The 23,450-nt window shown below is 43.2% G+C and overlaps 1 protein-coding gene across 2 annotated transcripts in view; it reads left to right on the top strand.

Annotated features, from left to right (window-relative positions):
• The window catches only part of SLC27A2 (solute carrier family 27 member 2), a 41,713-nt gene extending 21,252 nt beyond the window's left edge, over positions 1-20,461 (top strand). Inside the window, exons 5-10 of one of the 2 annotated variants that reach the window (XM_045900102.3) lie at positions 7,735-7,929; positions 11,259-11,349; positions 13,121-13,319; positions 15,450-15,547; positions 18,510-18,640; positions 19,675-20,461. In XM_045900102.3, the coding sequence (XP_045756058.1) occupies positions 7,735-7,929; positions 11,259-11,349; positions 13,121-13,319; positions 15,450-15,547; positions 18,510-18,640; positions 19,675-19,851 (891 nt within the window). In that variant the 3' untranslated portion in view covers positions 19,852-20,461. Of the gene's footprint in view, positions 1-7,734; positions 7,930-11,258; positions 11,350-13,120; positions 13,320-15,449; positions 15,548-17,318; positions 18,641-19,674 lie in introns of those variants that run through there. The other variant, XM_045900103.3, reaches the window with a different exon arrangement.
• Positions 20,462-23,450: the final 2,989 nt, after the last annotated feature.

Here is a 23,450-nt window from a genome sequence, read left to right as displayed (position 1 = left end):
ATATTTGCAAATCATATGTCTTAGAAGAGGTTCATATTCAGAATGTATAGAGAATTCCTAAACTCACTAACAAAAAAACAGCCTGATTCAAATATAAAGGACTTGAATAGACATTTCTCCAAAGAAGATATACAAATGGCCAATAAGCACATGAAAAAAAAAAAGTGCTCAGCATCACTAATCATTAGGGAAATGCAAATCAAAACTATAGTAAAATGCCACTTCATACTCATTAGGATGGCTACTATTAAAAAAAAAAAAAAAAAAAAAAAAAAAACCCAGCAAACAACAAGCATTGGTGAGGATGTGAAGAAATTAGAACCCGCATGCACTGTGGGTGGGATGTAACTTGTTCAGCCACTGTGGACACAGTATGACAGTTCCTCAAAACATGAAAAATAAAATTATTATGTGACCCATCAATTCCATTTCTGGGTACCATGCCCAAAAGAATTGAAAACAGGTTATCAAAGAGATATTTGTATATTCATGTTCATAACAGCATTATTCATAATAGCTAAAATGTGGAAGCAACCCAAGTGTCCAAGAATGGATGAATGGATAAGCAAAATGTGGTATGTACACATTCAGCCTTAAAAAGGAAGGGAATTCTGCACTATGCTATAACATGAATGAACCTTGAGGACACTGGAGGGTGAAAGACCTCTTTGTAGAGCAGAGAAATGGAGACTCTTCCTTTCATTCCTGTCACTGGGGGCTTTCTTTTGTCTTAAGGGAGCCAGGCAGAAGTGTAGCATATTAGTTGTTAAGATCAGGGACGCTGGTGGGGCGCCTGAGTGGCTCAGTCAATTAAGCATCTGCCTTTAGCTCAGGTCATGATCTCAGGATCCTGGGATCGAGCCCCGTCTCCGGCTCCCTGCTCAGCAGTGAATCTGCTTCTCCTCTACCCCTCCCTCTGTAAAAAATAGCTAGACATCTCCTCCCCTCTCCCACCCTTGTAGAAGACCAGAGGTTTATTCTCTGGAGAAGACCTAGAAGAGCTTTGAACTAAAGGACCCCACAAGTGGAGGAGGGCAGGGGCGAAACACTGAAAATAGAGATTGAGTAAATATCTGCTTATTAACCAGAGAGACCACCAGTGCCTTTCCCTTGCACAGCTTCTAGAACTCCAGAGCCAGTTTATGCTTGTAGGCAAGAGAATCTAGAAGTCTAATTCTCAGGTAGAACTACCCTGTCACGGGACAGTGCAGAGCCCACTTGGCAAGAGCACTTCCCCTGCTTACAAAGCTACTCAAACATCTTTTAGTTGCCTTACTTCTGAATATGAACAGACATCAGGGATCAGCAGACAGCTGAGGAAAGCCTCCGATAGGAAATATCATCAAAAGAATAGAAGAGACAGCATCAGTTCAAAAAGCGGGAGAAAACTTCCAAAAACTTATAATTAATTTCCTTAGAACTGTTAGAGAAGATATTCTCTCCATAAAACAAGAATAGTATGCTATAAAAAAAACTAACAAAATCTCCCAAAAATAAAAATATGATTTAAAGTGTTTAATTCATAGAAAGTTTGGAAGATAAACCTGAGAAATCTTAGAGAAAGTTGGAGAAAAGATAAAGTGATGGATGTGAGGGAAACAAGATAAAATTAAAAGATCAATCCAAGAGGTCCAACATCTAATTAATAGAAAATTGGGAAAATAGAACAGAAAATGGAGAGGAGGATATTATCAAAGAAGTATTACAAGGAAACTTCATAAATGGATGAAGAAGATGTGGTATATATACACAATGGAATATTACTCAGCCAAAACGAAGAATGAGATATTGCCATTTGCAATGACATGGATGGAGCTAGAGGGTATGATGCTGAGTGAAGTAAGTCGTCAGGGAAAGACAAATACCATATGATCTCACTCATATGTGGAATCTAAAAAGCAAAATGAACAAACAAGCAAAAAAACAGAATCATAAATACAGAGACCGAACTGGTGGTTGCCAGAAGGGAGGGGGATGAGGGGATGAGTGAAATGGGTGAAGGGGATTAAGAAATTCAAACTTCCAGTTATAAAAAGTCATGGGGTAAAAAGTTCCACATAAGGAATATAGTCAATAATATACAAATAACATTGTATGCTGACATTAATCACGGTAAGCACTAAGTAATGTATAGATTGTTAAATCACTCTGTTGTACACCTGAAACTAACAACATTATATGTCAACTACACTTTAATTAAAAAAATAAACAAAACTTTAAAAATAATATTTTTAGGGGCACCTGGGTGCCTCAGTCGGTTAAGCCTCCAACTCTTGATCCTTCAGCTCAGGTCTTGATCTCAGGGTCATGAGTTCAAACCCCATATTTAGGGCTCCATGCTGGGTGTGGAACCTACTTAAAAAAATAAAATAATAATAATAATAACAAAAAAAACAATAATTTTTTTTAAGATTTTTTATTTATTTATTTAACAGAGAGAGACAGCAAGAGAGGGAACACAAGCAGGGGGAGTGAGAGAGGGAGAAACAGGCCTCCCACTGAGCAGGGAGCCTGATGTGGGGCTCGATCCCAGGACCCTGGGACCATGACCTGAACCAAAGGCAGACGCTCAAAGACTGAGCCACCCAGGAGCCCCAACAATAATATTTTTTAAAAGTGAAATGAAAACAATAATGGTCAGCCTGTCTGAAAAAAAAAAACAATGCTGAAGAGAAATAGCTTTTTAAAATTAAAAAAAAATTAAAAAGGAAAGAAAACTTCCCCAGAGCTGAAGGACACATTGAAAGAGCCAAGTGAGTACCCAATAAAATGGGTGGAATTTAAATTTTTAAATACACCAGGATGAAACATAAGACTACCAAACAGAGAGAGAGAGAGAGAGAGAGGAAAGAGTCTGTAAGAATAATATTTGACTTGGCAACAGCAACACTGCAAGCTGGAGGACAAAAGATCAGTGCCTTCAAAATTCTTAGTAAAAAGTATTGCCTCTCTAGAACTCTATTTGCGATCAAATTATCACTCAAGTGTACAGTAAGAATATTTTCAGACATTCAAAGTCTCAAAATAACTTACCTCCTATACACCCTCCTTTGTGAAGTTACTAGAGAAAGTGTTCCATGCAAACAGGAGAGTGAGCAGAGAGAGCTGAGGACCCAGGATCCAGGAGAGAGAGGTAAAGGGAATCCCCAGGCCTGGAGAGCAACCAGTACAGACCGGAGCAGGGGCCTAAAAGGAAGCACAAAGGGACAAAGGAAATTAGAGCATCTGGTGGGTTTCACCGTGAAGAACATTGTATTTCGAGGCTGTTGGACGGTGAAGAAACACCTGTGAGTAGAAACTAAGAAAACAAAGCAAATGGGCAGGTGGCAGTGAATTCCAGGGGGAAAAAACTGCCTCAAGAATTTGATCAGAGTATATTCCTTGGCTCCTCAGTAGTGTATGATGAGCAAAATAATGTGAGCACCGAATATTGACTTAACCAAAAATTGGGATATTGGAAAAACTGAAGAGAATGATAGAGAGCTTCAACTTCCTCCAGCACAATAGAAAATCAACAAATAACATCTACAATTGATGAATCAAAAGAGAGCAGTCTAAGCATGTAATTTAGAAACCGGAGAGAAGAGGAAGGAGCTACAAGAGTGCACAGTGTCTGCCTCCAGGTGGTAGAGTGGAGGCAGAGGATGGAGCAGGCAAGTGGGGTGACGGCATCGGCCATTTAAAAGCCTTTCAGTGCTTTGACTGTTAGAACATGTGCCACTCTTTTTTTTTTTAACTAAGGGGGAAAGAATTCTCTTTGCATTCACATAGATTTGGATTTGAATCTTGGAGAACTATGTTGCTACCTGTGTGATCTCCAGCAAATTATTTTAATCTTTTTGAGACTCTGATTCCTCAATTGTAATTGAGGCCAATATATATTTTTTTTAAGTAGGCTTCCCAGCCAGCATGGAGCCTAATGTGGGGCTTGAACTCATGACCCTGAGATCAAGACCTGAGCTGAGATCAAGAGTCCCACCACGCTTAATCAACGAAGCCATCCAGGCACCCCTGAGGCAAATATTTTCATTACCTATCACATTTTGGTAGGATTCTATAGAAACTTGAGTAAGATAATAAAGGTCAAATGCCTGGCACGTAGTAGGAAAGCCCTCGACAAAAGTTTTCTGTTTACTTATTTACCTGGTGCTTTCCATTCCTCTCTGGACACCCTGACCTCTCACCTTTCAGTCATCAAATCCTAGTGCGGATTTAAGTCCCCCGGGTGTGTTTGCATGTGACCTCACCTCTCTCACATGGAATCAAAGGTTTGATCTTTGTTAAAGAAAAACAAGCGGGTGATTCTTGACCTAAAATACAGCTCCCTTGAGGAGTGAATTTGGTGATGAGGAAACACACTTTCTCCTCCGGGCAAGGAAAACTCAAGTCACACCAGGTACTGTCAGCCAGTGGTGAGCAAAACTTGGGTGAGAACCAGACATCGCAGAAGGTTCCAGGATCTCCCAGTTTGTGTGCACAAACACTTCCAGCTTACAGCCTTAATCCCTTCTGCTGGTGTAATAAGATCCCTCAGTTCATGATGAAAACCGAGCTCATGGTATTGTGACTCTCAGCCCAGCTAACTGCCACCCCCAGGTGAGAGCTGCACCTGGGAGGCTGGCCTGTGGCCCAGGCACCCGAGGCACCTGCCGCCTCCTGTGCCCTAGGCCCTGCCCTTGGGCTGATGTCCGGGGCAATTAACTGTCGAACAGGGAACTTGAGGGCTCCCTGGTGGAGGTTACTCCTTCTTTTATTGAAGCTATTGCTCGGTATGCAAAGCCAGGTGCAGGCACTGCAGATGATAGAGAGATCTATTTGGCCTCAAAGGAGTTCACAATCTCATGGGGGAGATAGATGTTCGCCACGCATTAGAAAAGGAAATGATCTAAGAGGGTGATTACGGGCTGCATACGGATTTAGTAAAGTCTTGGGTTTACACACTGGAATGCTACTTTGGAGCTTCTCACACAGGCCTGGGAGCAGGTAAGCCCCAGGTCAGGAGGTTATTTTTAAGCGAAAAGTCCATATTCTTCAAATATTTATGACGTTTTATTCCTGGAGGGGCAGTGAGGGACAGCAGTGTGGGAGGCGAGGATGGTCTCTGAAAAGCTGACAATCCTTAACTGAGAATAGTGCCTTATGGAAGGGTGACCCTACAATTCACTGTCTAAACGGGGACACTTGAGAGTGAAAGGAGTGTGATTAATAAGCACATCAGGACCACGGGCATAAACCAGGACTGGCCCTGACCAACCAGACACATGGCCTCCCTACTTCTAGGTACTTTGTAATTCTAAAAAGGAATACAGATAGTCCCCAACTTATGATGATTCCACCTATGATTTTTTTACTTTACCATGGTGTGAAAGTGATACGCACTCAGTAGAAGCCATACACTGAGTTTTGAATTTTGATCTTTATCCGTCTAGCAATAGATACTCTGATCCTCTCTCATGATGCTGGGCAGGCGCAGTGACCCACGGCTCCCAGTCAGCCGCACGATCATGAGGGTGAACAGCCAAGACCCAGACAACCATTCTATTTCTCACTTTCAGTACAGTATTCCATCAATTACATGATATATTCAATACTGTATTATAAAATAGGCTTTGTGCTGGGTGATTTTGCCCAGCTGTAGGCTTATGTACGTGTTCTAAACACACTTAAGGTATGCTAGGTTAAGCTCTAATGTTCGGTAGATTAGGTGAATTAAAAGCGTTTTTGACTTATGACATTTTTAATTTATGGTGGGTATATTGGGATGTAATGCCATCGGAAATCGAGGAAGATCTATAGATTCAGTGACCTGTGGACCTAGGTTGCTGATTAAGAGAATAGGTTCCCACTCGGAATGTCGAGGTTCATGCAGATTTAAAAGGCTGCTCAGGTAACTCTGCTGAACACCCTGGTTAAGAACTACTGGCAGGAGACCCCTGGGCCCTACACATTTCCTCCTCAGAAAGGCCACCCCAGGGACCCAGTTTTTACGAGTGACCAGTATCTGTTCTCCTCATTGGTTAGGACTCCTGAAGAAGCTCACCCCCTGAGTTTTGACCAAGGAGCTAATCAAAAATGAAATGCATCTACACTACTCCCCTGACCCGCTGCCTCCTCTTGCACGGAACTCAATTCAAGCTTTGTTTTGGCTGGGTTTTCACCTGTCCTATCAAAGGCCCTCCCCTTACCAGAGAACCACCAGTCTCTCTATGCCAACAGCTCTTTTCCAAGAGGAACTCTAGCTCCAAAATAACATCACAATGACTTCACAGAAGAGGAAATAATGGAGCAAATGCTCTGAAGAACATTTGTAAGCCAAATGTTGTCCGATCCAAGAAATTAACACTTGATGTGAGAGTCCTATTTGAAAAAGAGTAAGTGTGAGAAAGAGCATGAGCAGGGGGAGGGGGAGAAGCAGACTCCCCCTGCTCAGTGGGGAGCCCAGTGCAGGGCTCGATCCTCATGACCTGAGCTGAAAGCAGTCGCTTAACCAACTGAGCCACCCAGGTGCCCCAATGTGAGAATCCTAGTTACCAAGCACTTTCACCCATTCCATTCCATTTCCTGTTAAAGGTCATAGAATTACAGAATCTGCAGGTTAAAATTATACTTGTTTACCTTTCTCTCCCACCAAACTGTGATCTCCTGGAGGATATAAATTGCCTTATTAATATAAAATATCATCGAAATTACTATAGATTTGGACATATTTGTAGGGGCCTCACAACTGATTGTGGTTGAATGGAAAGCCACCTGGTCCTAACTCCACCTCTCCTGCTGATACAAGGTCTCCTTTCAGTTCTTACACTCAAGACAACTTTTCCTTTGTGATTTTTATTTATAGCAAAGTATATTCCTCCCAGGCCACCTGAGGCAACTGGGAGCCAGCTTCCTCTCTCTCTTCCTCTTCCCAATCCCATTGGGATAGTTTCATTGTCATGGTTCAGCTTTACCTGGCTTTGTGACCTCTGGGTCTGTGAAATGAGGACATGATCATGAGTCTTCTCTCCAGGGACACCTGGCTGGCTCAGTCGGTTAAGCGTCGGCCTTCGGCTTGGGTCATGATCCCAGAGTCCTGGGATCGAGCCCCGCATCAAGTCCCTCATCCAGCTCCCTGCTCAGTGGGGAGTCTGCTTCTCCTTCTCCCTCTGCCCTTCCCCCCACTCATGCTCTCTGTCTCTCAAATAAACGAATAAAATCTTTTTTTAAAAAAAAGTCTTCTCTCCAGTCCCCTGAGACCCTAACATTAATGACTGTAGAAAATCATTCTCTCTCTCCTTACACTATGTTCCCAGTTTTCTTCTTCCTTGTCAAGTGAAGACTATTGCTTCAGATTGTCAGTCTTTGATAGATCTTTCCCATGTGACCCCTCCTTTCTGGCAGTTGAGATTCACCAGCCCCATCAAGAAAACAATCAATACCTTATTCTAGCTTCCAGATTGGATGTGGATTAAATGTTGGCCTCACTTAGTTCTATCAAATCATCTCACCTTGCCTTTTAAAAATCAGAATGGGAAGAGCCAAGTCTTTTGGTTATTAAATCAGAGTTCTAGCTGTCGGCCCAAACCACGTGGGTTGGCGGGGAGGAGGCGTGATGTGTGTGAGTAACAGAGAAGGTGTGCACTGCGAGGTGAATCCACAACCAACGTAAATATGTAGAAACATAAAGGCAATTACAAGTATATAGGTACAGTCTCCGGAGAGGTTTTAATTTGGTCTTTCCTCCTCCTACCACAGAAACCAAATGATCGCGTCCATAAAGTGAGACTAGCAATAGGAAATGGCTTGCGAGGAGATGTGTGGAGGGAATTCACCAGGAGATTTGGGGACATTTGCATTTATGAGTTCTACGCTGCCACTGAAGGCAATATTGCCTTTGTGAATTATACAAGAAAAATCGGTGCTATTGGGAGAGTAAACTACCTACAGAAAGTAAGTACACTGAAAGATGAAAGCGTACGTAGCTGACTTTCAGAATACAGAGACTTCTTAAAAGCTGTGTCATGATGACGTTCTTAGAATTTCATACCTCATCAGAGCCATGGCCGATCCGTGTTCACCAAGACAGAGGACCTGCTCATTCTCTGTGATGATGAGCGCAAAGTGACAGGTCCCTTTAATTTTAAAATCTCAATTTCTCTTCATAACAACCTCTGCTACCTGCAACTTACGCGCAGTCTTCCTGATGCCGTTTATACGTGCAGATGTCAAAACACCAGAAGCCTGCTGGTTCGGTAAGTTTACTGCACGCCCTGAAATGAGGTGTTTCTCGCTCATGGTCCTGTGCGTCACAGTGACCGGGGGCCCTCTGTATGTCTACAGGTGCAGGGTGCCACCCCCTGAGCTCCGGGTCCCATGGTTCTGAGACAGGGCACCCACATCGGTGTTTTTCGAAAGCTGTGCCGCCAGGGTTAGGAACCACCGTTTGCGTTTAGACCTTCAAGAGAACTGGACTGCGCGGCAGCTCTGGGATCTCACAGACATTTGAATTTGCCTGATCACTCCACCAGAAAGATAGTTCTTATTTTTCAGCCAGCTCACATAGCAGTCTCTGTTCCCTCACAGGCATTTAATGGCCCCGGGCTCTCCAGACAGTCTCTCCGCCTTTTTTGTGTTTGAGCAGTCAGTCTTCTGGGTGACCCCCTGTTTTTCAACCATCCCAGGAATATTTAGCGAAGGCTGAGCCTCCACTGGCTTGAGGAGTCCCTGCAGGCACTATGCATCTGGCAGCCCCTCCTGCCTGGCCCTGAACAGTCACACCAGAGCTCCCCCGCAGCATGTGTCCCTGGGGACTGATGGGCAGAGTACAAAGGACAGCAGTTTGTGCACATAAGAGATCTGCCCTGAGAAATCAACTCTCAGCACCTTGCATACCAGCTGGGTGACCTCGAGCAAGTCACTTGTGTTCCTTAGGCCACCATTTCATTGTTTGTAAAACGGAGCTAAAAAGAGAAAATGTAGAGCCTCGTGTGCCTGGCCCAAACTCTGTATTTATAATAAGGGGGAAGGGTTATTGAAAGAATTAATAACTTGGGGAAAAAAATCCTTAGAGGATATAACCCAATGCCTGGCATATAATAGCCGTGAGTAATTATTAGCTGTAATGCTTATTATCATCCCATTCCTCACACTGTAGCCTTATTTCAAGGCCTTCTCAAGCCCCAGGAACCTCTGGGACACTGACAGCCACACCTATGTGACGCAGGTCCCGCCATCGTCCTCCACACCTGTGCCATCCGGCGCAGCGGCCGCTAGCTACATGTGACCATTTCAACTTAAATGATATGAATGACATTTTTAATTCAGTTCTTCATTCACGCTAGCCATATTTCACATGCTCGGTAGCCACGTGTGTTTCATGACTACCGTGTTGGGCAGTACAGAGGTAGAACATTTCCATCATCGCAGAAAATTCTACCGGGCAGCACTGCTTACAGGGCTGCGAATCCATTTCTGACTCCCCACTGCAGCTGCACCCGATAAGGTCAGTCTTCTCTAGCTAGCTTCAGTTCAACCTGCAGCAGCCCGAACCTCGGGGACCCGGGTCGAATGCAGCTCAGAACAAGAAAGGATAGGAAGCTGAGTTGATTGGGACATGGTACGAGATGTCTATGTCATTGCTATTGACCTGAAAAAGACGAGAGGCAAGGAAACATTTGTTTTCAACCAGACCTGAGGACCTTAAAAGTGGGTGCCATATACTACTAGTTCTTGGCTTCTCAGTGGTTGATCACCATGTTTTATTGTCCGTTTTTCGGCTTTAAACAAGAAGATATTTTTTTAACTGAAAAAAAGGAAGAAGATGCCCCTGCAACTGATGTGGAAAGAAGCGTTAGCACCCCCAAATTTTTTACACCTTTGCAAATAAACAAGATCTAACAGTGGCTGACTATGAATGCTACTTGATTGTAATGGTCATCTGCTATGATTAAAGCATCTGATTGGTTAACTTATCATAGAGACTTAAATATAAACTTGAAATGGACACAGTCTTCCTGGCTAATAATTTACTTCCAAATACCGTCCTATTTAGTAGAGAAAATAAGAGTATATTAGTAGAGAAAAAATATACTTATTACTCTTACCGAACTACATAAATTGAAATTCTTATGCCTTTGAAATGTGTATGTGAAATATAAAATTAATCATTTTATAGCCACAGGCATGAAATAATTATACCACTGAGCCTTAAATATATTGGAAAATGTGTGGAAACATGAAACTTCTAACACTGGCATACGGGTTTTTAAAACCCACTTGTGACATGTCTACCAAAACACATGTATGAGAGTGTTCATAACAGCATCATTTGTCAAAGTCTAAAACTAAAAACAGTCCAAATGCCAGTTAACGGGAGGATAGATCAATTGTGGTATATTCATACAAGGAAAATTCCATGGCAATAAAAAATGAACTATTGGGAAAAAAGCCATTAGCATGGCTAGACGAGTAACAGACATTATACAGCGGGAAAACAGCAACACAAAGACACATACTTCATCCCCTTATCTCATTTATTTGAAGTGTAAGACTAATTGATGGTGATAAGTTAGAATAGCGGTGGATTTGGGATGCCTGGTTGACTCAGTCGGTTAAGCGGCTGCCTTCGGCTCAGGGCATGATCCCAGGGTCCTGGGATCGAGTTCCACATCGGGCTCCTTGCTCAGCGGGGAGCCTGCTTCTCCCTCTGCCTGCCTCTCCCCCTGCTTGTGTTCTGTCTCTCTGACAAATAAATAAATAAAATCTTTAAAAAAAAAAATAAAGTCAAGAAGACTTCACAAGAAAGTCTTATTAAAAAAAAAAAGAATAGCGGTGGATTTGACAGAAAGGGGCAAGAGGAGACTTTTGACAATATTTGGAAATGTTTTATCTCTTGGTCTGGGTGGTAGTGACATGGATGTGTCTGTATGTCATTTTATCAAGCTGGGCATTTAAGATATATGCACTTTTTGTACTTAATGTATGCTATACCACAATAAAAAGGAAAAGGTGAAGAAATTTGTATTTAAAACAATATATTTTGGGGTGTCTGGGTGGCTCAGTCAGCTAAGTGTCTGCCTTCAGCTCAGGTCATGATCCCGGAGTCCTGGGATGAGCCCTGTGTCCAGCTTCCTCCTCAGCAGGGAACCTGCTTCTCCCTCTGCCTCTGCCCCTCCCCATGCTTGTGCTCGTGCGCGCGCGCTCTCTCCCTCTAACCTCCCTCAAATAAATAAAATCTTTAAAAATAAATAAAATAAAATGATATATTTTCATTTTGCTAGAAAGTCATATCTTACGATCTGATTAAATATGATGTGGAGAAAGATGAGCCTGTGCGAGATGGAAATGGATATTGCATCAGAGTTCCCAAAGGTACGGGAGAGTTTTGTTCAGTTAACCTGGGTTTTTTCTTACCTTTATCAAGTGACTATTAAGAACTAACATATCATTGTTAAAATGAATACGTGGTAAAATTTTTTAGAGTGGGGGAATAAAAGAGATTTATTTAAGTACCCTCAGAAATAGTTACAGAAATTCCAAAAGGTACTAATTTACCACTACATGTAACATAATTATACTTTGAAACCTAGCTTAACAACTTCCTGACTATGGGGTATTTTGTGGAAAGGAATATGTAAGTACGGTTGCAAAATACAGTTTGCTTTAGATCTTTACCTTCAAGCTTAACATACTGTGCATTTGTCTAATGCTATGTGTAAATCATTATTCAGTAAAATACTAGCATTTTTAGAATTACAAATGCGTGGCCACATAGAATTATTTCGTGTGTACAGTGTCTATATGTGTGTATCTGATGTGTATGGATACACATGTACATGGGCATGGAAAGTGACACTTCTTACAGCCAGCGTGTTGCCAGTGGATTGTATGGCAATAGTTGTTTGGTTTGGTTGGTTGTTTTTTGGGGTGTCTTTGTTTTTTTGTTCTTTAGCATTCACCACTTCTTAGCATTGTGTTATTTTGCTCCAAAGCTAGGCATTTTTTCATGTTTCTATCAAGGATTGAAAAAAGCAAAGTTGCTAAGGGAAAATTCTCATGACCTGTCACTCTCACTCTAGGCATACCCTACATGTTCCAAAACCCCCTGTTAAAGCCAGGCTTCACACACTTAAATATATATGGCAGGGAAGGATAGGTTTTTAAAAGAATTTTCTTAGTTTGGTGTTATTTAGATTTTATTTTTTTAAGCCATGGGTTAGCCACTTTAATATGAAATGTGATCAAAACCCAGTTATAAGAGCTCAGAAAGGCATAGGAAAACCAATGAGTTTCAACTTTATTACAAATTTGAAAATCTGGGAGTAGTCTGAAAAAAAAAAAACACATATGCTAATTTCAGCCCAGGGTTAATTTAATAACTGGGGCAATGTCCATTGGCAGGACTTAGGGTTATGCATATGAGGGATATGCATATCTTCTGTAAAATGAGATAAAAATTATTTTGAACATGGTCGCTTTTCAGAGAATTTTAAGATCCACTTGCAGAACAAATATATATGGAGCTTCAAGATCTAGAATTTGGAAAATCTGTGCATTGGTCAATCAAAACAGATTGAAAGAGAATTTTATAAGTTTATGTCTTGGAAATGCTGTAAAATTAAGATGGAATGATGGGGATATTTCACTTGTGAGTTGTATTAGGTTGTGGAAAATTAAAGGTTGAGGTAAAGGAGAAAATATCTTCCATTGTAAGTTCAAAAACTGATTCCTAATAATATATGCAAATTATTGAAATGATAAGCATCTGAATGTTGCCACTGTACATAGAAAATGAGATCAGCTCTGTAAATGATTTCTAATAAAGGTAACTGAAAATGCAACTTGAACAACATTGCACTACATTTTTCTGAGGGTATTTTAATTATAAAAAAAGTCCGTCTTTAATTTTTTCATTGTTGAAGATAGGCTTAGTACCAGCCCCTGTAAGGTTAAAAATGGTATTTGAAAAAAAATAAAATAAAACAAATTAAAATAAATTAAAAATGGTATTTGTAGCAGGTTTAAGGGCCATGTGTGAAGATGTCCATTTTTGAGTGTATGGCAACAGTTTTAAGAGAATGTTAATCATAAAATTTGCCTACTGCTTGCACATAAAATGACAATTTACTTTCTTCTGTCTTAGGTGAGGTTGGACTCCTCATTTGCAGAATCACACAACTTACGCCCTTTAGTGGTTATGCTGGAGGAACTACTCAGACAGAGAAGAAAAAACTGAGAGACGTCTTTAAGAAAGGAGACCTCTATTTCAACAGTGGCGATCTCTTACTGATTGACCATGAAAATTTCATCTACTTTCATGACCGAGTTGGAGATACTTTCCGGTTGGTTTCTTTGAATTACTGAGCCAAAAAACAAACACATGCACAATTTGGCTGACTCCTAAATTGGAATTGCATCCTACTTTGGCTACGATGCTCTATTTCCTTCTATCTTTTGGCGTGTCAGGTCGACCTTCTGTATTCCCAGAAAATAAGGAACAAAACACAGGAAGTGTCACTCTGCAGTGCACAGACAGATAACTTGCTTGAGCAACACCAGATGAGAAAAAGGCAGAAAACCTGTGCCCGATTTTTGGAGCCTAATAGTCCATCCAATTTCTCTCATTTATCCTCAGTTATTACCAGACACTCGTAGGACAGCCAGGAATTTTCACACTGTTTCCAATCATGGGGCCTTTCTTCAAATAAAATCAAATGTAAGCTAATGTGGAGCTGATCTAGCTGAAGAGGAGGTGAAGGGTTCTGAACCCCGCCTGTTTCCTTCCCTCCCACGCTCCAGCCCTAACCAGGTGGCTTCCCACAGAAACCCGAGTCAGCACCATGAAGTTTGAAAGTCATTACAGGGCACCTGGGTGGCTCAGTTGGTTAAGCAACTGCCTTCGGCTCAGGTCATGATCCCAGGGTCCTGGGATCGAGTCCCACATCGGGCTCCCGGCTCAGCAGGAAGCCTGCTTCTCCCTCTCCCACTCCCCCTGCTTGTGTTCCTGCTCTCGCTGTCTCTGTCAAATAAATAAATAAAATCTTTAATAAATAAATAAATAAATAAATAAATAAATAAATAAATAAATGAAAGTCATTACAATAAGACCATGAAACTAATTCCTAACTGCAGCATGGTCCTCCAGCCTCATGACATTTTGGTTTAATCAGCTTCCTTCCTATGTAAGCTCCCTGAGGCCAGGCCCTGTGTCTGCTGGTTCACTCCCAGCACCGAGCACAGTGCTTAACACACATGATTACTTTTTGCATGAATGGATGAGGAAGGGATGGAAGCTGTCTGGCTGCAGTAGGAAGAGCAAGAATGTGAATGAGGAGAACCAAGCTCCTAAGCTCACCTCTACTCCGGACCAGCTGTGTTCGCAAGGCAGGTAGCCTTTCTCAACCCATTCCTTCCCCCACGAAATGAGGGTCCCAGTGATCCTTCCATCTCTAGTATTCCAGGACTCAGGATCCATCCCGTGATTTTATGCCAACTTCATGTTGATCTAAAGAATTTTTAAATGTAAGACAAAACTTAACTCTTTTTTTTTTAAAGATTTTATTTATTTATTTGAGACAGAGAGAATGAGAGACAGAGAGCATGAGAGGGAGGAGGGTCAGAGGGAGAAGCAGACTCCCTGCCGAGCAGGGAGCCCGATGCGGGACTCAATCCTGGGACTCCAGGATCATGACCTGAGCCGAAGGCAGTCGCTTAACCGACTGAGCCACCCAGGCGCCCAAAACTTAACTCTTTATTAAGTGGACAAGTAGCACCTGATTGGGCACTAACATTATAACCTCCCTGCAAATAAAGTATATCTTTTTTTTTTTTTAAAGATTTTATTTATTTATCTGAGACAGAGAGAATGAGAGAGACAGAGAGCACATGAGAGGGGGGAGGGTCAGAGGGAGAAGCAGGCTCCCTGCGGAGCAAGGAGCCCGATGCGGGACTCGATCCCGGGACTCCAGGATCATGACCTGAGCCGAAGGCAGTCGCTTAACCAACTGAGCCACCCAGGTGCCCATAAAGTATATCTTCTACTCAAAGCTTTCCCTTTGCCATGAGACCCTAAAATACAAGGACGAAATTCTATTAAACTGAATTAAATAGCAACCGAAGTTAGTAAGAAAAGTGAGAGAACTAAACACAACAAAAAGTCATTGAGACTTATTTTTTATTTCCTGGGCCTTTCTTAGGCCAAACCTGTATTTTGACATTAGAACAACATCATTCTTTGTATCGTGTTTCATGTGGTGAGATTGGAATTTCACATTTTATTATTTAGTCCTATGCCTTTGTCTTTTGTTTCCCGAGCAGGATGCCTTCCCATGACTGAGTTGTGGGGATTTGGGGAAAGAGATGGGAAAACGGGTGCAGACACCCTCCAGAGGTCTGGGGATACCACCTGCCCTGTCATGGCGGCCTGGCCAGGGCCCACCGGTAACCTCTGCTAACCTTGCCTTTTCTTCCAGCTGGAAAGGGGAAAATGTGGCCACCACTGAAGTCGCTGATACAGTAGGACTAGTCAATTTTGTCCAAGAAGTAACTGTTTATGGAGTGTCTGTGCCAGGTACGCACAGAATATTCTAAGTCTAAACCTTATGCCTAAACCCATACAGTAACTGAACAGAATTTTAACCCCAGAGCAAAGTTTGTCAGCCCTTTTGCCTGCCAGCTGGAGAGTCAAACAACTCTTTCAGCCACCTGGGAGTAAGGGGCTGATGTCTGCTTTATATTCCATTGTAAATCAGCCAGGTCAGTACATCTGAACCTGGCCTCCTTCTGTGGGTTCAGCTCCCCAGCTGTTCTTGGGCTCTCGGGCAAGCCAATCTCTCCAAGATACATGGTCCCACACTGCATTTGGCACACCTCGGGAAAAGATGTTCCAGGCTTGATAGCTGGGAAATGGTCCCTTGGCCTCTGAACTGGGAATCACAAATAAAAACAAGTAGAGTTGCTAGGAGAAAAAACTGCAAAGGAGCTGACTTTGTCCAGACTTCTTTTAAAACAGGTCCTGGACCTCAGCCCACCCCATGAGTTTCAGAATCATCACACAGAGTGGGGTCACCACGCCTTCATCTGCAGATCTGCTTCTGCGAGCAGAGTGGGGAGTGCTGAGGTCTGACCTCGGGTCCTGGGCTCCAGTACCTGCTGGCCATTGGACTTCGGGCAAATCACTAAAATTAGGGGTAATACCAGCCCTGCTGTTGAGATTGTCAAGAGAACTCATTCATTTCAACTACATAAATACTAAACACCTATTTACCAGATGTACACATGAGTATTGTCATGAGAAGAAATCATTTTAATTATAGATGACAGGTGTGCAATACCAGGGAGCAAAATTTAGCCTGAGACGCCTCCTAGAACCCGAGACGGACGACAGAAAAGCCTATCTCCTGAGGTGGGGAATGCCCCACCGACTGGGGCATGTAAAGGAGCTGGATGTCCTATGAGAATTCTTGCAGCATTGAAAGATTAGAGATGAACTGAGAAGTAGGGTCTCTCAGCTTTCAGAGTCTGATTCTCAGTGCCATGCCTGTGGCTGGCTGGACTGCCAGGCACACAGCCAGCCCCATTCCAGCCTAGAAATGTGGCAGGGCTAGCTAGAATAAGCCAGTCCACCAGAGTGATTCTCAGCAGCAGAGAGCTCGGCAAGACCTTCCCACATCTCAGCTTTGGACCAGGAAGGTACTCCAAAGTTTGGGTCCAGTGGACATTTTTTTAGGTGTCACACCAGAACTTCCCAGCTACTCTCTAGAACTTTTTGTTCTCAATAGAACTCTCTGCAATGATGAAAATGTTCTATGTCTGCACTGTCTAGTATGGTAGCCAATAACTACCACATGGCTGCTACGCACTCCAAATGTGGCTAGTACAACTGAGGAATTTTTTATTGGATTGTATTATAATTAATTTTAATAGCCAAATGTAACCAGTGGCTACCACATTGGACAGTGCAGCTCTAGAGAGACTCTGGCCAGAACAGCTGTAAACTGGAGCTGAACTGGCCCTAAACCAACCCCTGGGAGCCGGGGCAGAGACCTGAGACCCAATAGGACTATTCGAGTCTCAGTTGGGCATTGCCTCTGTCAGAGCGAGAGGCAGGGAGGCAGTCAGTGCTCAAGATTTCTGTTGCATCAGCCTCTGCCTTGATTCTAAAAGAAGCTTATCTGAGACATTCGAGATTCCGGAGATGGGTGCTCTCAAGACAGAGCTACCCGGGACCCCTAGAGAAAGAGGGTCCGGTGCCCTTCCTCCCTCCTTCAGCTAAGAGGCAAATTGTATAGGGGTGCATTTCCTTTCTTTTAATGTTTCCTCTTGTTTCCTACCTTCTTTAGAGCCACAGATAAACACACAATCACCATGGGAGAGGTTTCGAAAGCTGGGGCCCAGGTGACGAAGGATGGCTCCTTCCCCTCTCTGATGACAGCTAAGTAGTTCAGGGAAGTGGACCTAGACTCCCGCTGGGTCTGCTGGATCAGGTAGAAGACGTACTAAGACCTAATTACCACTGTCCTCACAAGAAAACAGTATAGTAATTGTTCTAAACTCCTCTCCACTTACGTTGCTGCCTGACAGGGAGGAAAGAGCTGCTGGATCTGCTGTCTCTGTGGAGACACGGCCTCTTTGGGAATAAAGCTTATCAACGGGAGGGCCCACAGCAGCTCACCCTTGCGCCTCCCGTCACCCTTCTGACCCACAGCTTTTCTGGAATGCAGAGAGGCAGAGCTATTAAGTATCTTGATTAAATAAGTAAGTCTCAAAGGTGGTGTTTGTGCCCAAGCACAGCGGACCTGACACTGCACCCCGAGCCCAGTGGTTCATGACAGCAGAGCAAGGACTTTTCACGGGAGTCCAAAAAACGAAATTCCCTGAGCCACAAGTGGGACCTGGCTCCCATTCAGGTGTTTTCATGTAGGCCACTAAGAAGGATGACCATTACAAGCACTGTCTGACTCTGCCTATTATTTGCTGTGTGAACTTGAACAAATCCCTTAATGTCTTTAAGCCCCAGGTTTTTTCATCTGAAAGTGGAGATAACATTTCCACTTCTTCGGAAGGCTGTGGTGAGGGTTAAATGGGGTAGTCCATAAAACACACTTAGTATAGGGTCTGGCATATGATAAAGATTTAATGGGGGCCCCTGGGCAGTGCAGTCCACTGGGCGTCCGACTCTTGGTTCCAGCTGAGGTTATGATCTCACGGTCTTGAGATCGAGCCCCGCGTCAGGCTCCGAGCTCAATGAGGAGTCTGCTGAGGTTTCTCTCTCCCTCTCCTTCTGCCCCTCCCCACTCTCTCTCTCTCTCTCTCTCTAAAGTGAATAAATAAATCTTTAGAAAGAAGATTTAATCAGTGTATAGCTCTTGTTGTTGTATTCACCTTAGAATAACTTCAACATATATCTGAAATAGAAATTCCAACTATCCAAAAGAAACCCATGTTGTAATGTTCTCAGTCCCCTCTTCTTTGAACTAGGAAAGCATCATAAACAGGACAACACATCTAATATTTTCTCACTTTATTTCTAGGTCATGAGGGTCGAATTGGCATGGCCGCGATCAAAATGAAGGAAAACTATGAATTTGATGGAAAGAAACTCTTTAACCATGTTGCCGATTACCTGCCCACTTATGCAAGGCCCCGGTTTCTTAGAATACAGGTGAGAACTCTTGCTCTCGAGTTCAATTATCCTCTCTCTTGGAGACTACTGTCTCTTAGGGAAAAACTGCCTTTTACCATGGCGACCCTATTAGCCATATTTTCACTAACCTTGACCTGGAAGCTCAACAAGGAAGCAGAAATATCAGGAAATAGAACTAGCAGAAGCCAAATCCTGATCCCTTTTCCCCTAAAATGACAGACCAGTTCACTCCGTGGCAGTATTAGCAGATAACTTACAAAGTCTGTGTTTGACGAGGCATGACAGACACTTAAAATAGAAATGCTCCGACCCTCCTGTTTGTTGTTTCCAGTTTTAAAGAGTGGAAAAATCCACTGAAGTTCTACACCTTTCTAGGGTGTGAAATTTCATTGGGCATCATTAGCTGTTTTGGAACTATCAAAAGCTTAACTATCACCATCAAAGGGATTTTTTTTTTTCTTTCACAAGCATCAACCCATTGGTTAGCTTAACACTTCACTTTTGGACTATGAGCTCTATGATTCTATAGCTGAAGACTTGAGAAAAGAAATATTAGATTACCTGCTACTGCGGAAGTTACAGGGTTATTTCTGTTGATGTTCATAAAGCACTGACATTTGCTTTACCACAAGAATGGTTGAGAGACATGAACATTGAAATACCCTCAGATCAGCCATTACCTATCAATTGAAGAAAAAAAATCATCTGTGTGTAGATGATCCCTAGCCCCACCCCACCATAAATCAGGATATTCTAGTAACGCCTGGAGCTCAATAAGCAGCTCTGCTCTGCCTTTCACCCTCCACAGCCCCTCATGCCCCACAGGTGATTTTAAAGCCCCAGAGGAATGAAAACAAGCCACTCCCCTCCCCCGCCCCGTGGAGCTTCTGTAAACAGGAGGTATTGATACGCGGAACTGCCTCTCACAGCTTCCACCTGAGCCTGAGATGCCTGTGGGTTGCCAGCCCTCTGGCCCCACCTCTGCCCCTTGCCCTGAATCCTCATCTATTTACACAACACTCCAACAATGTGGACTGTTTGCTGTTTTTCAGGACACCATTGAGATTACTGGAACTTTTAAGCACCGCAAAGTGACCCTCGTGGAGGAGGGCTTTAACCCTGCAGTCATCAAAGATGCCTTATATTTCTTGGATGACAAAGCAGAAATGTATGTGCCGATGACTGAGGACATTTACAATGCCATAAATAATAAAGCTCTGAAACTCTGAATATTTCTTAGAGGCTAACTCACATTTCCAGAAAGAAACTGAATGAACCTAGTACAGCCACTTGATGTAATCCAACCTTAATTTGATTGAAGATTGCGAGATGTAATTTTTTTATGCATTCCAATAAGGGGAGGCTTTTTAAAATTACACCTGAACCTTTACATGTGAAAATATTTAGAGATACGTATTTTTCAATTTGCACCTTCCGTTCATATTTGCAGATCAAGCTTGTTAGAGGGTGCATTATTTTTTTAAATATATAATAAATTAGATGAATGCCAACAGATGCGATGGCATTGTCTCCTTCCTGACTACTCTAAATGCAAACCCTGAGCCTAACAGCCTCATTGGTAACTTTTCACACGTGTCCTAACTCATAACGATAATGGCATTCTAGGTATAAAAAAAAAAAAATGGCAAGAATTTGAAAGGTGAGGGGGCTGGGTCACTAATGAACAGTCCAGTGGAAATCCAGCTCCAGTGTGAGGCCAACTCTCCCCTCCTAATAGCATCAGGCCCCTGTCTACAAACTGCTTTCTCCAGCAGGTGAGAACGCCACCTAGAGTCTTTGAAGGAGCCTAAGCCAACAGCATCAGAATTATATACATAGAAGGTGTTAGTAGATATTTTTTAACTTCACCAAGGATTGTACACTCAAGTGTCTTCGGGATTCACATTAGTAATGGGGACGAGAGAAACAGGTCACGAGCGTGGCAAACATGAGGGTAGCCACTACTTAGCTTCAGTTGGCTGATTACTGTCATGTGGGAATACAGCTCAGGTACTTCTAAGATCCGATTATTCAGAAAACAGAAACCCAGCTATTCATGGGAACCCCCTAATTTTTTAAATGTGAAGGCTCAGATTTTATAAGACTTCCACGTGCCTGAACAAAATGTATCTGTGGACCAGATAAGTCCCAGATCTCCAGTTAGTACCTCCCAGTCCCACGTGCTCCTCAGACCTGAGCTGGTTTCACTCCACAGCCAGTCTCCTGCCAAGCAGCCTGTTGAAGCACCTAAGCCCCTTGGGCATGATGCAGGAGGGGTTGGAAACTTCGAGGAGCTCTTGCAGACAGGCTCTTTCTCCTTATACTCAGCCGGCTCCCTTCCTGAGGAGAACTCCTTACCCTCTGTCTGTGTCGGTCATACAGGGTCTTAGGAGCAGGTCCCTGGTTGTGCCAATCAAGACGACATGGTCTTTCCTAGAGCTTATCCTAGGAAACAGGAACATCGTGGCAACTCAGTCCATGTCCAAAAAGTGTAATCCAAGTTCACTCCAGCCTCCCTAAAAGAAGTGGAGTTTCCTTCCCTAGAGGACATCTTCAGATGACCAGCAGCTGGCAAGGAGCCCCAATTCTCCCCCAGTTTAACCCTCATAAGGCCCCAGGAAAACATATTCGGGGATCCTCAATGACAGATGACAAGAGAGGTCACCACCCCCACCCCCAACACAGTTCTAGAAATATTGATTAAACTATCTCCATGGTTTTTTTTTTAATATTTTTTTTTAAAGATTTTATTTATTTATTTGAGACAGAGAGAATGAGAGAGAGCACATGAGAGGGGGGAGGGTCAGAGGCAGAAGCAGGCTCCCTGCCGAGCAGGGAGCCCGATGCGGGACTCGATCCAGGGACTCCAGGATCATGACCTGAGCTGAAGGCAGTCGCTTAACCAACTGAGCCACCGAGGCGCCCTTTTTTTTTTTTTTTTTTAAAGATTTTATTTATTTGACAGAGAGAGACAGCGAGAGCAGGAACACAAGCAGGGGGAGTGGGAGAGGGAGAAGCAGGCCTCCCGCCGAGCAGGGAGCCCAATGTGGGACTCGATCCCGGGACCCCAGGATCATGACCTGAGCTGAAGGCAGACGCTTAACAACTGAGCCACCCAGGCACCCCTCTCCATGTTTTTAAGTGACTAAGAAGACTCGTGACCAGAATCCCTGCACCCACTCATTATGCCCAATGATGAGTAATGCCTGAGCATTTAATATGCCTTAGAGACTTGAGGATGGCCTCGGAAAAACTCCAGATACTCCTGCATCTTTGTGAATTTTGCCAACAGTAACGTTGTTGCTTGTATGTCAGCACTTAGGAATTTTTGCAAAATTCTAAATATCTCTGCCTTTGCTGTACTGACCTCCCAAGGACAATTTGAACCCAAATGATGGGAGAGAACATGACTTTTGTTTTTGAAAATATCACATTGTGCAATTATGTGACTTCTGATCTTGTTAAAGTAGATCTGGTTGCAAGCAGAGGTTATGTCAAAGGGTGTGTTCTCAGATAAGGGTCAGCATTTACACTGTTAGCCAGAACATTAGTTTGCCTGTAACCAGAGGCTACTGGGGCCTGACCACCTTTGAGCCACGTTTTAGACTTTCCAGTTAGATACTCAGAAACTCACCCTCCCAGCCTGCTGGCTTTCTCAGCCTCCCACTTCCCCAAAGCTCTGTGGTTCTGGCCAGGTACCACAGGTCCACTGTGATGGATACAGACACCAGCAGAGTAGCCTCAACACCTGGGTTCGCGTGTATGTACATCAAAGTAAGCCATTACCTGTGACAGATAATCAATTTTAAAGACCAGTATTTCTCTTTTAGAAGGGTCACAAATTGTGCCTGTAAAAATATCTGCACAAATCATCATTTTAAAGTACAAATGGATATTTTTTAAAACATAAGCTGATATCCATGTATATCAATTGACAGGTCTCCAATTTCAAACATATTGTTTGGAAACCCGTAGTCAGTGCATAGATAGGATGTTCCAGCCCCAAAAATAATTTGGGGATAAAACTAGGAAATGTCAGCATGAAAAATGGAAGCAAATGAGAATCACTATAAAAATGGATAAGATTGGCCAAGTGAAGTGACAAACTCAAGAGATGATTTGTTCACATATTGCTCATTTGCACATCCACTCAAGCATTTTGTGGGTGCCTGCTATGGACCAAGGGATGAGCTGAGCACTAGTGTGATAGTTCTCCAAGCCTCTAGGAGGAAGGAAGTCAGGTCAGACCTTCAAGGAATGCTGACCGGAAAGACCCTTAGAAGGAAGTGTCAACATGAAACTTTATGCTCTTGATAAAAACTCTCTCCTTGACCAAACTCTAGCCACACTCCTCCAAGCCATCTTGTTGACCACTCCTCAACTTTGGCCTATAAAGACTTGAACAAACACTAACATAGGCTCTAACAGCTCAAGGCCACAACCCTAGGATGACCCTGGCTCCCCTTAAAGTAACTGCCTGTGAAAAATCAAGGCTGATAAAAGGTATTTACTATTGGTTCCACCCAACACTTGAAGATGGGCCTGTTTCCCAGCCCCTGTGGGGGGGGATAGGAGTCTAACTTCAATAAGCACCAGTTAGCAAACCCAGATGGATTTCACATGGACCTGTGCTGTCTTCCTGCTTTTTGTCATTTTGCACTTCCCTGACTCTACCAAGACCCTGCTTGCCTCCTTCCCTACCCCCTCATCCTCCCTATAAAGTGCCCGCTCACCTCCAAGTCAAAGTTGAGTCGACTTTATCCTGGACCCTTGTCCCTACTGCAACAATATATTACTGAATAAAATCTGTCCTTACCACTTCAACTAG

The sequence above is a fragment of the Mirounga angustirostris genome, unplaced genomic scaffold (assembly GCF_029215605.1).
Source record: "Mirounga angustirostris isolate CCGP_5_RB_7025 unplaced genomic scaffold, mMirAng1.0.hap1 SCAF_9, whole genome shotgun sequence".
NCBI lineage: Eukaryota > Metazoa > Chordata > Mammalia > Carnivora > Phocidae > Mirounga > Mirounga angustirostris.
Note: the sequence above shows the minus strand (reverse complement) of the source record. Positions and strands in the feature narration are given on the sequence as shown.